Here is a 13,665-nt window from a genome sequence, read left to right as displayed (position 1 = left end):
TATGACACAAACAGGGTCCAGGTGGTTTATAAGAGGCGCCGCGGGAATCATACCATCATCATAGGGTCGGGAGAGGCGCTGCTACTGAAGTCCAAGAGCGCTGTGGACCAGCATATGGTGCGGAGGAAGGGGAAGGGGAAAGCGTCCGGGACCGGCGAACGTGAGCCGAACTCTCCAGACAATGACACTGACCCGGATCTACAGACCAAAGAGCAGCGACTGCAGATGCTGTTATTATGGATCAAGACACACAGGTACCTGCATATGGCAATGGCTGCAAGTACACCAGATAAATTACTAGTATAATAATTGTACTGCCTAGTTTTGTAGATATAGATACCGGTCACTACACCGTTAGAAATTAGCCCAACAAAGACACCGGTTCTGCAATTATAATCTCATCCCATACTACATATCTACTGTAGAGTAGATAATCTCTCAGAGGTTATCATGTGTCGCGTTATGTATTGTCGAGCAATAGATTTGAGATATTGCACAATCGTCAACTCAAACATGATAAAGTCCGTACCGTACAAACGTTTGGACAACCTATTAAACACCGACTGGCTACAGGTGAAGTACCTTTCGAAACGACATATTATATATTTTATCATTCTTCCAAAGCTGTACCTCTAGTAATGTAGTGTCGTCGTTTACGTCCTCAGTAGCACGTTTCTTTATTCGTTCCTGCCTGTACTTTGTACCTGCATATGTCACGGTTTCCTGGGCTGGAATATGTGGGTCAGGGGTCAACGATGACGCACAATGCCACGTGCATAGTGACGTCGTATTTGTTTCATACCGAATCCATCCGAGCCAACCCACAACTACCGAAACTCATAATCTAAATCTTCCCTGTCTTTTACAACGGATATCGTTGTCATCAAATATAGGATTTTAATTAAATCTTTCACGTGTACGCAGTGATATGTAATTGATGATAACAGTAATGATGGAAAAAACTTAACTAAACATCCTGTCAGGTGTCTAAGTAAAAGCATGCAGATACAAAAGTCAAATACAATAACAAGACCTCTTGAACTAATGGTATCCGTAGTATGGGTTCTAAAACTTTTACGTAATACCTAGGTTCGGCTTGAAGTCTTCTCAGAACTCCATGACATGTTATGATAATATACGGTTTCTTTTGTGACTGCTACTATACAGAAGCCCTCTTCCAACCGTTACCACACGAGGGAACCTAATTTGTTGAAACAATAATTTGTGATCGTGGATTTATTTTGTCGTCGCTATCATAATACATTTTGATTGTTTGCAATCCAGTTTGTAATGCATGCAATATTCTAATCTCCAAGCAGATCCTACGGTGCCATAAGGTAGCTGGCCAAGGAGTATAGCCGGTTATAGGAGGTCAGACGGGCACTCCTTGGCCAGCTTTAATACTATCTTATGGCACAGGAGGATCTGCTTGGAGATTAGCAATATTCACGTTTCATATTTAAAAGACACGTTTCTTTCTTGCTGGAGGGAACAGCTCAAAACCACCAGCAAACTAAAAACCTATTCGAAAAAAAAACACTTTGTTATGGAAGAATATCTCAAATCAATTCATAATAGACCATTTAAATACAGCATTACAAAACTCTCTTACTAGCACACAGAACGATATTTTCCAAATGCTGCTCTCATGTTCAACTCACATATCCGTCTACGTAGGTCAGTTTCTTTATAATATATTCCAAATGCGAGACCAGATCACTTATACATAACTACTGTTACCGATGATATTCTGTTGTTCTGTATGTAGCCTCTTAGTACTATTGTCTATATACCTGTTAGTTGTTACTACCTGCCATACATTGTCCTCTAGAGCAAAGAATCTGTCAATTTTGTAGTTTAGGTAAAGTAGAAGATGAAGTACACTTTACTGTGGATTGTCCTTTGTATGATAGCGATAGAAACATTCTATTTGACTATGTGTTAAGAAAATATCCCCACTCCCGATACTTGAATAGTAGAGAGAAATTTATATTCCTGACAGCTTCTGATAAACCAACTCTAACCAACCACACAGCCTAACTACATTTATACAATTACCAAGAAGCGAGAGGAAGTCGAATGTCCTAGAATAGGTTAGAAGTATATATACATATACAGATGTGTATGATTGTTCTCCATTGTTTACATGTTTAAGATTGTTTCCATGTGACCTGTACTTAGCCCAGTTGGGCAAAAATGTGCAATAAAGGTCTTCATTCATTCATACATTGTACCTTGTGCGACTGTTGAGCAATAAAATTCATTCATTCATTCATATCTAGAGACATCCTGGTAGAGGATAAGTGCGATGTGGAGGTGGTGTGTGAGGAGGACGCTGGTGAAGGGCACATCAGAATCGCCGTCAAGCGGAATAAGCGTTTCTCCACCGCCATCGTCGTAAGGAACTCATCAGGGGCTCAAGACGTGCTGCTCTGCCGCTGCGAGATGCTGTGGAAGAAACCCGTCTTCACCTTGAGCGACCGGAGCAAGGTCACGGACGGGCTTGGAAGACACCGGCTGAAGCCAGGTAAAGCTAACGTCATATCTAACCGGGTCCTGGTCGGGCTGTTTGTGGAAACGAAAATATAGATAGATTATGTATACGTAAAAATGTACACAAGTAGTGCCCACGACTATTCTATTTGTGTAGTTTGGTGTTGTTCCCGAAAGCTGACCCGGTTCAAGTGGAAAAGCGTCACGTGCTCGAGACCCTCGACCACGTTGATCAGCCTCATTACTCAACACATTGGGTACCTACTGGCTGGCAAAATACACCAGATATTATTATTATTATTATTAAAATGTGACGTTGGCCTTACTCGGTGCCTGATTTATTCCCTTTTTCTTTTGGTAAAGGTGAAGAGTACCACATAACTGTCTCCGTGCGGCCCATCCGGGGATATGGTCGCCACTTCGTCCCGGTCGTCCTGCAGTTCCGTCGCCATGACGACGGCCGAACGTTCTACATCGCGCGGTTCCTGTCCGTGGAGGTGGCGGACGATCTCACCAAGTCCCTCGGGCCGACTAGCCCCTACAGGCCGCCGCCCAGGGCTGCTCGGGTCCGGCAGGGGACCAAGGTCGTGGAGGGGCATCCACCAGATATGTAAGTTATAACGTGAAATGACTAAATTCCATCTACCAACGTTCTTCCGTCCGGAGAGCATTATGATTAGTCCAATGTATTCGTAATTGAAAAAAAAAAGAATTAGAGTCTTCGTATCATTTCTTTATTCTTTTATAATTTTTCTCATTTTTTTCCTCTGAATCTTTTTATGTCTTTAATTTGTCAAACACCCTGTGTGATTTTTTTTCTGTTCGTCCCTCAATAATCGCTTCAGAACACTCACTCTGCCAGTGAACCAATCCCTAAGTACGAGTCACAAGTTAATCCTCACCCAGTCCTATTACCCGCTTTATTTTTTGTACTTTCCTTAACTTCTGAAACAGAAATGATGCACATACATGTTTTCCTGTCCACCAGGACCAAAGCAGACGGCCTGAAGATGGCAGCGCTGGACACGTACCCCGTTCCCGGCAGCCTGCGCCTGCAAATAAACAGGGGAGATGATCTGAGGTACGTCTAGCTTCTGTATCTGTATATGTATGACATACTAGTATATCCAACATAGAAATGCCCTGTTGTGTAACACATACGCCAGCTTCGCAGGCACGCGGTGATACATTGAACCATTTGATCCACCCAACCTTTGTAAATCTTATTCTTAGTCTTACCGTTGTGCAAAGCTGTCTAGTTTTTTTTTTTTTTTTATCTTATAAGGATGCTTTCACAATGCATAAATTGGTTACGACGAGTATTATCCAAGCATAGGTTGGGTCGGTGGATAGTAGTGGGCAGGGTTTCTTAATTACCGCTTTTTCGACTAATCGTGACTACACGTTTTTCTCAATCGGTATGATATTTTGTCTTTTTGTCAGTCGGTATTATGTAATCACAACTAACCAGGCACCTATGTGGCCACTAATTTGTTTTTATTACATATTTCATCCATATGATGAATTTGATCCGATATCTTAAAAGCCCGTTCCGTTAGTGACGCCGTCTTTGGCCCGCTGCGCTTTTCCAACGCTGCTGCACATATTTTGGAAATTTTCACATGTAGCTCTGGTACATATGATTAAACCCACAATCTGCCATTTGATATGTTCTTTATTTGACATTACACTGAATTTGTTCCGATATTTTGTCACATTCTGTTAGTGACGCCCTCCGTGGCCCGCTGTGCTTTTCCGACTACGCCGCCATCTTCGGCGCACTGCTGCACATCGAGGAGGTGCAGATGGAGGTGGACATCCGGAGGTACGACATGAGGGGCGTGGTCATGAGCAGGGAGAACAGGCTCATGAGTCTGCAGGTGCGTATGGAGTGCATGCGTTTTCACGCCATACCATTACCAGCAAACAAGTTTATGCGTTACACACACCAGCTTTGTACAGTACGTACAAGCCACCTAAGACTGTGCTATCCAAGCAGAAGTTGGTGGTGTTCATGAGGAGGGAGAACAGGCTCATGAGTCTGCAGGTTCGTGCGGAGCATTTTTACATAGAAATACTGCACGAAAAGCGGGATTAACCGATAGCAGGAAATGCCTGGAATTGGTTGCTTTTGACATTTGATGCTTGTATCAGCGATTATCATACGTACGTAGGATTTATCGGCATTGTTTAGGGCACCCTATGCTTGTAGAATAGGAACTGGACTGTACTTTTTGATGCGCTCACACCAGGAAGGACCCCTACACTTCGTGATAGTTGCGATGGGTTCTGTAACATGCTCGACGTGCGGCTGTTCCCAAACCGTGACGGAAACTCCAGCTTTACACCCCATCCGAGAGGGTTTCCCTAGCCAAAGCTAGGTACTCATGGTCATCCGCGTCGAGTGGGGGAACATTACATTCAAACACGTTACAGTTAATGAATCGTAGCTCAAGAGTTTTTCGACATTTCAAGAGCGCTCTAAAATAACTACTTTCCAGGCACAGGTTGATGTGGAAAATTGTGACTTTCTTTTATATAGTACCGTCTTTTTCTGTCAGCTATCAATTTCCCCATCAAGCTCTGCTTGTCAAGTATGAAATGATACTAAATTTTGTGCCTTGTTTACCGGTGTTGTCGCAGGTGCCGGGACTGGCGGAGAACCGACCGTCAGTGCTGAAGGGAGATCACCTGTTCGCACAGGTGCGGTTCGGGGACCGACCCGGGGATGTCCGCTACAAGGGCTACGTGCATCATGTGGAGATGCTGGATGTGAAGATTGGCTTCGGCCAGAAGTAAGGCTGCACGAAGCTCCTTTTCCTTAATTTCACTATATCTACTAACCTCCGTTGCAGTCTTATGCAGTGAAAGGGAGTGTGCCATGGGGAGGGAGTTTGCCGTGGAAAGTTTGACATGGCAAACTTCTTTCCACGGCAAACGCCGTGACCTAATCGTGAAAACACCGATGTTGTTGAAGCTGGTTCCAGTGTTGCTCTATGCATCAGCGATGGTCACTTCCACCGGTATCGGGCAGTCGCCCGGCCACTATAATCATTCTGCTTTGCTATCCGGATCCTTCCCACCCCACAGGCAGAATTAACAGCATTGAGGTAGGTGGCAACGTTGCACGGTGATTATTGGGAATCGCAGAGGCACGTATTTCTGGTGATATTAAAGCCAATGGAAACGCAATGATTAAGATACACAATAGTAGGGATTTTTGGATGCTGCTTTTTAACTTTTGAGACAGAAAGTCAAAATGTACTTTTTGTATACTTGAAAGGTTGCTGGACAACTTCATCAAAGGTATGGCATTCGACGTGCAGTTCACGTTTAACCGTCTGTCGCTGAGACTGCAGCACCGCTCCCTGCAGCTGGTTCGCTCCAGGCCGTCGCTAGGGGGCGTCCTGTTCCCGGACGAGGCACATCTTCAACCGCCAGACGCATCAAGTAACCAGGACATGACCCTCAGGTACGTATACAAACGGAAAACGTTTTCTGATGATGGAATATTGCTCGAATAAACCGCTTTGATTAATTTAACCCTAGTTGAGGCTTCAGGTTATAAGCTTAAATACAAGCCATCGAAATTCGACACACCTTTTCAAACATCTAGATAACTAACTTAGAACCAGAGTTCATCAAATTTAATTTTCGTTAATCAGGGACGGGGGACGGTATATACTTCGTACTACCTTTGACCCTTTGCTGTAGTCACGTGTCAGTGCGGTCAGGTGTCAGTATTGCGTCATGCATTCTAGTGTAATAGCAAACGTTTGGTAAGTCAAATGTATCAATATTTTGAAATTAATGTTAGCTTTATTGATGCAGGTTTTATAACCGGAAGCTGGAAGATAACGTAGAGCAGAGCCGGGCGGTGAGGTGCATTGTGGGCGGAAGTTCCCGCCCCGCCCCTTACCTCGTGTTCGGGCCTCCCGGGACAGGAAAAACCGTGACTCTGGTGGAGGCGATCAAACAGGTGTGCGGTCAAACTTGGGCTGATCAAACGAGTAGAATCAAAGTCTTTCCCCATCCAATATACATGTAAAATGCCAAGAAAAAAATGTTTAGAAAATCAACACATTCCATATATACGAAACCAATATACTAGTTCATGTTCTTAAGTTTCTTGGCAAATAAAGTGACAGAAAACAGAAAGTACAATATATGAATGAAGGACGGTGCATGAATAAGAAATAAAATTCTCTTGACGGAATTGTCTATTTCAATATTCGTCGCTCTTGAGATTCTAATGCGTCAATCACTGTACATTTTCAACCAACGGTTAGTCCAATTTGTATCGCGAGTAGAGTCTATGAATTTGAACACGGCACCAAAACACGGGTGATGTTTCATTTTATTTCCTCCCAGGTTTACACGGTGCACCGTGGCAGCGTGATCTTGGCCTGTGCACCGTCCAACAGCGCGGCGGACCTGCTGGCGCAGCGGCACCTCACCACCACACAGCTCAAATTCTAACTCTTCAGTCTCTGATATCATCTATAACCAGTACATCTGTATTTCAGGTGTACACCGTGCACCGTGGCAGCGTGATCCTGGCCTGCGCTCCGTCCAACAGCGCGGCGGACCTGCTGGCGCAGCGGCTCCTCACCACCACCCAGCTCAAACCCCAGCTGTTCAGGATGAACGCTGCCTCGCGGCTCTGGAGGGACGTGCCGGAGGATCTCAAGGTACGGCAATAATTAACAACGTCCTTTATTCACAACCAAGCTGACTATTACGCAGCTGTTCCTGGTGGCATGTCACTGCTCCTCCTTGGCAAAGGCACACACATTTAACGTTACAGAAATGTAGAAAAAAACTTTTTCCACATGACTAAAATGAACTGATTTTTCAGACTTTCTCAAAGGTTTGTGCAAGGACGTTCCTTGGTTTCTGTAACTGTGAAATAATTCGGCGAATTTGGTGAGAAACAAAGTTATCATTCCTGTGATTCTTTTCAATTATCAAGAACCTTTTGGCGATTACTGATGTAAATCCAATACTCGTCTTATGGCTTCGAATCACAAAATCCACCCATAACGCTCTGAGTCTTTCAAGTGACAGACAAACCAACAGAACTACACAAACGGCATGGATAACGAATGTAACAGTTGTATTCTTTTTGCTGCAGGACTCGAAGTGCTGTAACTACGACCCGTGCACCGGCCAGATGTACTACCCCAGCCTGGAGGAGCTGGTGCAAAAGTACCGGATCATCGTCACCACATTGGTCACGGCCGGCAGGTAACGTTACGCTTACTTAGACTTAGACTTAGCCCCACGTCGTGAGACGCATGAGGCAGTTACAGTAGTCCAGCACGCCCTGTCTACAGCCAATCTCATTACATCCTTCCATCTCCTGCCCACTGTCTGGAGATCTCTATCGACTGTCTGCTGCTAGCGCATCTTTGGACGACCCTCCTTCTCCAACCTTGCGATTCCCACTGATCAGAAGGACTTGGTGAGCAAATCTCTTGGGTGGGAGTCGGACCACATGTCCTAGCCAGCTCAACTGTCGTTTACGTATGATTGAGGACACTGATTGTTGTCTTGTCTGTGCTCTTATGTCTTTGTTTGAGACAAAGTCACCCCATTTGATACCCAAGATCTTCCTCACACACTTGCTGTCAAAGGCGTCAAGTTTCTTCTTATGCACACCTGTTGAAATTATCAACGGAAAAGAGTAAAGTAGTAACCAACTCTGCATAATATTTCTATCTCTTCTGTAAGTACAACTAGTAGAGTATTGTCTTTACAAGCTAACCAATTGTGTATCTCACATCTCCAGACTTGCCTCAGCAAACTTCCCTCCCGGCCACTTCACCCACATCTTCATCGACGAGTCCGGACACGCCGTGGAACCGGAAGCCGTCATTCCGGTATCCGGTCTGCTGTCTCCGGAATTAGGAGGGCAGCTCGTGCTGGCCGGAGACCCGAAACAGCTCGGTCCCGTGCTCAGGTCTCCTGTGGCAATCGAGCATGGTCTTGGTAGGCGCCATTGCATTTCACATTGCTTTGTGGGGCTTTGATTTCAAATCTATACCAAGAAATAGCGCAAAATGGCTACTAATCACACAAAACTTTGGATTGAAACCGCCATCGTGGCTCCTAACTTTTCCCCTTTTCTTTTTATCATTGGTTGGGAAGTATTGACATATTTTCCACGTCTAACTTAGTTTGCAACTTTTCCGTGTATCTGCTATATTTCCTACTTCGTGCTGTTGCCAATGTACAGACAGTGATTTACGTCAAGGAGGTTAGAAATAGAACAATGGAAAGTCTCTCCTTTTAACCTCCTTTTGTTCACATTAAGTTAGGCTCGTGTTTATTGCTTTAATACCGTTGCATCGACAAATAGGACCTTATTTACTTATTTTATTGCCGTACATCTGTTCTATACAGCGTTGTGTAGCCCGGAATGTGATTGAAAACTTGAATGTAGCTTAGTAAGCTCAATAATGATGAAAATCCCACTTCCCCAGCCATGTCCCTGTTGGAGCGGCTGATGACGCAGTGCCCCCTGTACCAGCGCGGTGAGGACGGCCAGTACGACTCACGGGTACTGACCAAACTGGTCCGGAACTACCGCTCCCATCCCGCCATTCTGGAGAAACCTAACAGCATGTTCTACGACGGAGAACTGGAGGTAGGAGAGAGTGTTGGGTTGGACAACCATACTATTGAGAGACGTGCAACCGAAGGAAATTTCCTCCTTTAGTTTAATCTTATTGAATGCAATGTTACAGAAAAAATCAAATTTGGAATTCGCAGCCCACCTTGTAGTCAGCAACACATATTTACAGTTTGTTTTCTGATATTTTTACAGTCTTTTTCCCGAACTGATTGTTTATGAACGCTGTGCCCAGCATGCACAATGTGTTGCTGTCTAATTGTTTTCTGACTGCCACCGTTTTTTTATGGCCTGACAGTCCGAGAGTAACCAAATGTACTGTTTCCTTTTAACATATATACCATAGGCCACATGTATTTTATTTGTTACTATTTTGCATAATAATACTTTCTGTTCGTCAAATTGAAAATACTTTTCTATCGTAAACAGGTTCACGCTGACCAGTTGGTGCGTGAAGCGTTCTGCCAGTGGGAGGAGCTGCCGAAGAAGAACTTCCCGGTGATCTTCCACGGGGTGGAGGGCGTGGACGAGCGGGAGGGAAGCAGCCCGTCCTTCTTCAACGTGCAGGAGGTCTGTGTATATTTAACTATACAGAACTTATTCTCGCTCCCTCTGGAGATCCCCGACTCACAGAGACTGGTTCCCGTTTAAAAGTAAAAAAAGAAGGACAACTAGACAAGATCGTCAAGAGGGGTTTTCACTGTTTTCATTTTTTGTCAACATTTCAAGGAACATGCAAGCGAAGAAGGAAAGAAAAAGAGATGTGTCAAACTACCCATGGCCAAGCTCCCACCAACCTACTCCTGCCAACTTGACACATCCAGATAAAAAAAGACAAACGAATCGTACAGAGAGATTATACCATGGTACACTGATACGACTTACCGTGAGGTGATCTCTGGTAGAAAGATTCGGTCTAGTAACAGGCTGCAGACTTTTAAAGCCAACACTACTCGATCCACGAAAAGTCTGATTTAGCACAAAGTGCCCTAGCTTAATAATGAAATTGTGTATATATATGTACATAATAGTTTTTTAATGGTGATATTGTGTAAATAATCTTGATATTGTGTAAATAGTTTCAAAAGATTTTAATTTCAATTGTAATTGTAAACTAGCCAGTCAATTCAGCCTTAGGGCTGCCATCAGTACATTTGAATTCTTTGAATAAACCAGTCATCAATCATCAACCAATCAGGTGGCCGCCGTGGTTGACTACGTGGAGAAGCTGCTGCAGAAGCGCGGCGGGATCAAGGTCAAGGAGGAGCACATCGGCATCATCTCGCCGTATCGGAGACAGGTATATGGGACGTTTTTAAAACGAATTTGCTCAGTGCCATTAGGCCAAGAGACCACTTCTGGGCACTTAATTAACTTTGCAACAGAACACTTTGAAAGCCAAAGCTACTGATTTTGTTATATATTTTTCAATGCGCATGAGATATGGAGGCCCGACCGGGCTGTTTGTGAAACCGGAAAATAAAAATGAATACGTGAAAATATACGCAAACAATGCCAACGGCTATTCTCTTTGCGTCTTGTGTAGTTTGGTCTCTTTTGTATCATACTTTTCTTACCTGAAAGCTGCCCGACCAGGCCTTGGTTTGGAAATGTATGTGCCCAAGGCCTAACTCAATCAAATTTGAGACAACATTTTAATAATGCAAAGCAAAACTGTATGATGATGCCTAGAACACTCTATGAAATTAAATTTGTTACAATATCAGTCAAAACAAAACACAATTTCCTAACAAAGAAAATACTCCTGTTCATACTCAACCAGGTTCAGAAGATCCGACAGGCCCTGAAGTTGAGACGTCGAGGCGAGATCAAGGTGGGATCTGTTGAGGAGTTCCAGGGTCAGGAGAGGCTGGTCATCATCGTCTCCACTGTCAGGAGCACCCGGCAAGAGTACCTCAAGATGGACAAGGACTACAACCTGGGGTTCCTCAACAATCCTAAGGTACACACAACACACACACACACACAACACACACACACACACACACACACTTACACACACAAGGACTACAACCTGGGGTTTCTCAACAATCCTAAGGTACACACAACACATACACACACACACACACAACACACACACACACACACACACTTACACACACAAGGACTACAACCTGGGCTTCCTCAACAATCCTAAGGTACACACAACACACACACACACACACACACACACACACACACACACTTACACACACAAGGACTACAACCTGGGCTTCCTCAACAATCCTAAGGTACACACAACACACACACACACACACACGCACACACACACACACACACACACACACTTACACACACAAGGACTACAACCTGGGCTTCCTCAACAATCCTAAGGTACACACACACACACACACACACACACACACACACACACACACACACAAGGACTACAACCTGGGCTTCCTCAACAACCCTAAGGTATATAGACACACAACCACACACACACACACACACACACACACACACACACACAAAAGCACTCATACACAAATATACATACACATACACAAACAGGTAAAAAATCATTATCTTGTTTCAGCGTTTCAACGTAGCCATTACCAGAGCCAAGGCCCTGCTGATCGTGGTGGGAAACCCGTACACCCTAACTCGTGATGGCAACTGGAGAAGGTACGTGCACGTGTTGGCAGGATGAGGTTTTTGCACCCACGTGACTGTGACGTAATTATTGGCAGCCATGCTAGATGCTTAACCCTGAAGTGACCTTGTTAACCTCAGTTTGTAGAATGATGAAGTATGATTCATTCAATTATACTCATACAATTCATAATTTCGAACCTGCGAGGTTCAACAGTGTGCATGTAGGGGCTTAAATATGAAGCAAGAACCCGATCGCTATGTATTCTCTCTTAATTAAGGTATCTCGGATGGCTAAATTGGCATTTTGACCTTCCACTGTTTTCTTATTAATAAATTAAGAAAGAATGGAGCCGTAACGAATGTTGATAGATGGGCATTAGAGAATTCTAAATCTGATTTTTTTGGGCCGAATTGATGACGTCATCATTTTTATTACCTCTGATATTATTTTTTTCTATGACAAAATACAGCACTTTGGTACATACACTGTAATGAAACTTCGTTTTTCGTTGCATAATGATGGAAGCTACAAACGTAGTGTTGCGCAAATTGATATCTACTAATGATCTGTAGTAATCAGAAAATGTTTGTTTTCATCTAATTAAAAACATTTAATTCTTAATAACTACAGATCATTAGTAGATATCAGTTTGCGCAACACTACGTTTGTAGCTTGCATCATTATGCAACGAAAAAGGAAGTTTCATAACAGTGGTATGTACCAAAGTACTGTATTTTGGCATAGAAAAAATAATATCAGAGGTAATAAAAATGATGACGTCATCAATTTGGCCCCCAAAAAATCAGATTTAGAATTCTTTAATGCCCATCTATCAACATTCCTTATGGCTCCATTCTTTCTTAATTCATTAATAAGAAAACAGTGGAAGGTCAAAATGCCAATTTAGCCAACCGAGATACCTTAAGAAATGTCACATAACACCCCTGTTACATTCCCCATTAGTGTCCGTACCTCGGCAGTGCTGCTAAGACTCAAGTTAAAGTTACATGACTGTCTATTGGATTAAATTCTGATTGATGTAATGCTGGCCAACCATCTTTCAGCTTCTTGAAGTATTGTAAAGAGAACGGCGGTATCCATCCCGAAGGATGCGACCTCCCGAGTGAGAGAGACGAAGTTGAGGATATTCTACAGCGACTCGACGCTCTGAACATCGGCGGTAAGTTTTATCGTCGGGTTTTACAACATGGAAAATCCAACGTGACAAATCGAAATGTTTGTTGAATAGACATCGTTTGTCTAATAGATGTACATGGGTGGAAAGTGAACTGGGTGTGACTGTCATTGTTTTGGCTAAAATCCGTACAGGTTTTGCGAATGTTATGTCAGTAAATCAGTAAAAGGTAATAAAAACGGAAATGTTAAAAGATCAGACTGTCTAATAGTCTATGTGATCTAGAAGAATAACTGTTTATAACTGTTTAGTTTGTTTATTTTTTATTTATCTTTTTTTTTACTTATTTTTTACAAATAGATAAACATAAATCACACAGCTAGTAGAAGACCCTAGGACCCAATGTACTTTTCTTGTCAAATATAATAAGATTACTTTTTATATGGTCATCTCCTGCACCATCCTCACAGTGACGCCTCCAGAGAACGAGGCAGACGATACCCCACCAGAAGATCAGGAGTGGCGACGGGGCGAGTAGTGACGTCACATCCGGCGAGTCCCAGTCTGACTGTACCACTCTTCTAACAGCCCCCCACTGGTCTCTAGAGCTAGACTTAATGGCCAACACGTCTTATTAATTAAAGTTATAATGATCTTTGTTGCATCATGCCCAAATGGCTGAATGCACACACGACTACACCGGCTTTAATCATGGATGAAAAGCCATCCAAACACTGAAATATCATGAATACTTATACGAAGGTTAAGCATTCAGTAAATAAT

General features: G+C 43.4%; 1 protein-coding gene across 1 annotated transcript; it reads left to right on the top strand.

Annotated features, from left to right (window-relative positions):
- The first annotated feature begins 2,277 nt into the window (after positions 1–2,277).
- LOC118415929 (putative helicase MOV-10) lies at positions 2,278–13,502 on the top strand. The gene is made up of 17 exons (XM_035820883.1): positions 2,278–2,527; positions 2,857–3,103; positions 3,482–3,574; positions 4,220–4,373; positions 5,137–5,288; positions 5,777–5,965; positions 6,325–6,472; positions 7,020–7,184; positions 7,628–7,740; positions 8,285–8,484; positions 8,979–9,142; positions 9,557–9,697; positions 10,326–10,427; positions 10,911–11,090; positions 11,688–11,776; positions 12,812–12,927; positions 13,353–13,502. Exons 1-17 carry the CDS (start codon positions 2,446–2,448, stop codon positions 13,418–13,420), a joined length of 2,403 nt encoding a protein of 800 aa, XP_035676776.1. The 5' UTR covers positions 2,278–2,445; the 3' UTR covers positions 13,421–13,502.
- Positions 13,503–13,665: the final 163 nt, after the last annotated feature.

This window comes from Branchiostoma floridae, chromosome 5, assembly GCF_000003815.2.
Source record: "Branchiostoma floridae strain S238N-H82 chromosome 5, Bfl_VNyyK, whole genome shotgun sequence".
Taxonomy (NCBI): Eukaryota; Metazoa; Chordata; class Leptocardii; order Amphioxiformes; family Branchiostomatidae; genus Branchiostoma; species Branchiostoma floridae.
Note: the sequence above shows the minus strand (reverse complement) of the source record. Positions and strands in the feature narration are given on the sequence as shown.

Coding starts and splice junctions, on each gene's coding strand:
- LOC118415929 (XM_035820883.1), top strand. CDS start 2,446: ATGCTGTGGAAGAAACCCGTCTTCACCTTGAGCGACCGGAGCAAGGTC. Junction 6,473..7,019: donor TGGTGGAGGCGATCAAACAG/GTGTGCGGTCAA, acceptor TCTGTATTTCAG/GTGTACACCGTGCACCGTGG. Junction 11,777..12,811: donor CGTGATGGCAACTGGAGAAG/GTACGTGCACGT, acceptor ACCATCTTTCAG/CTTCTTGAAGTATTGTAAAG.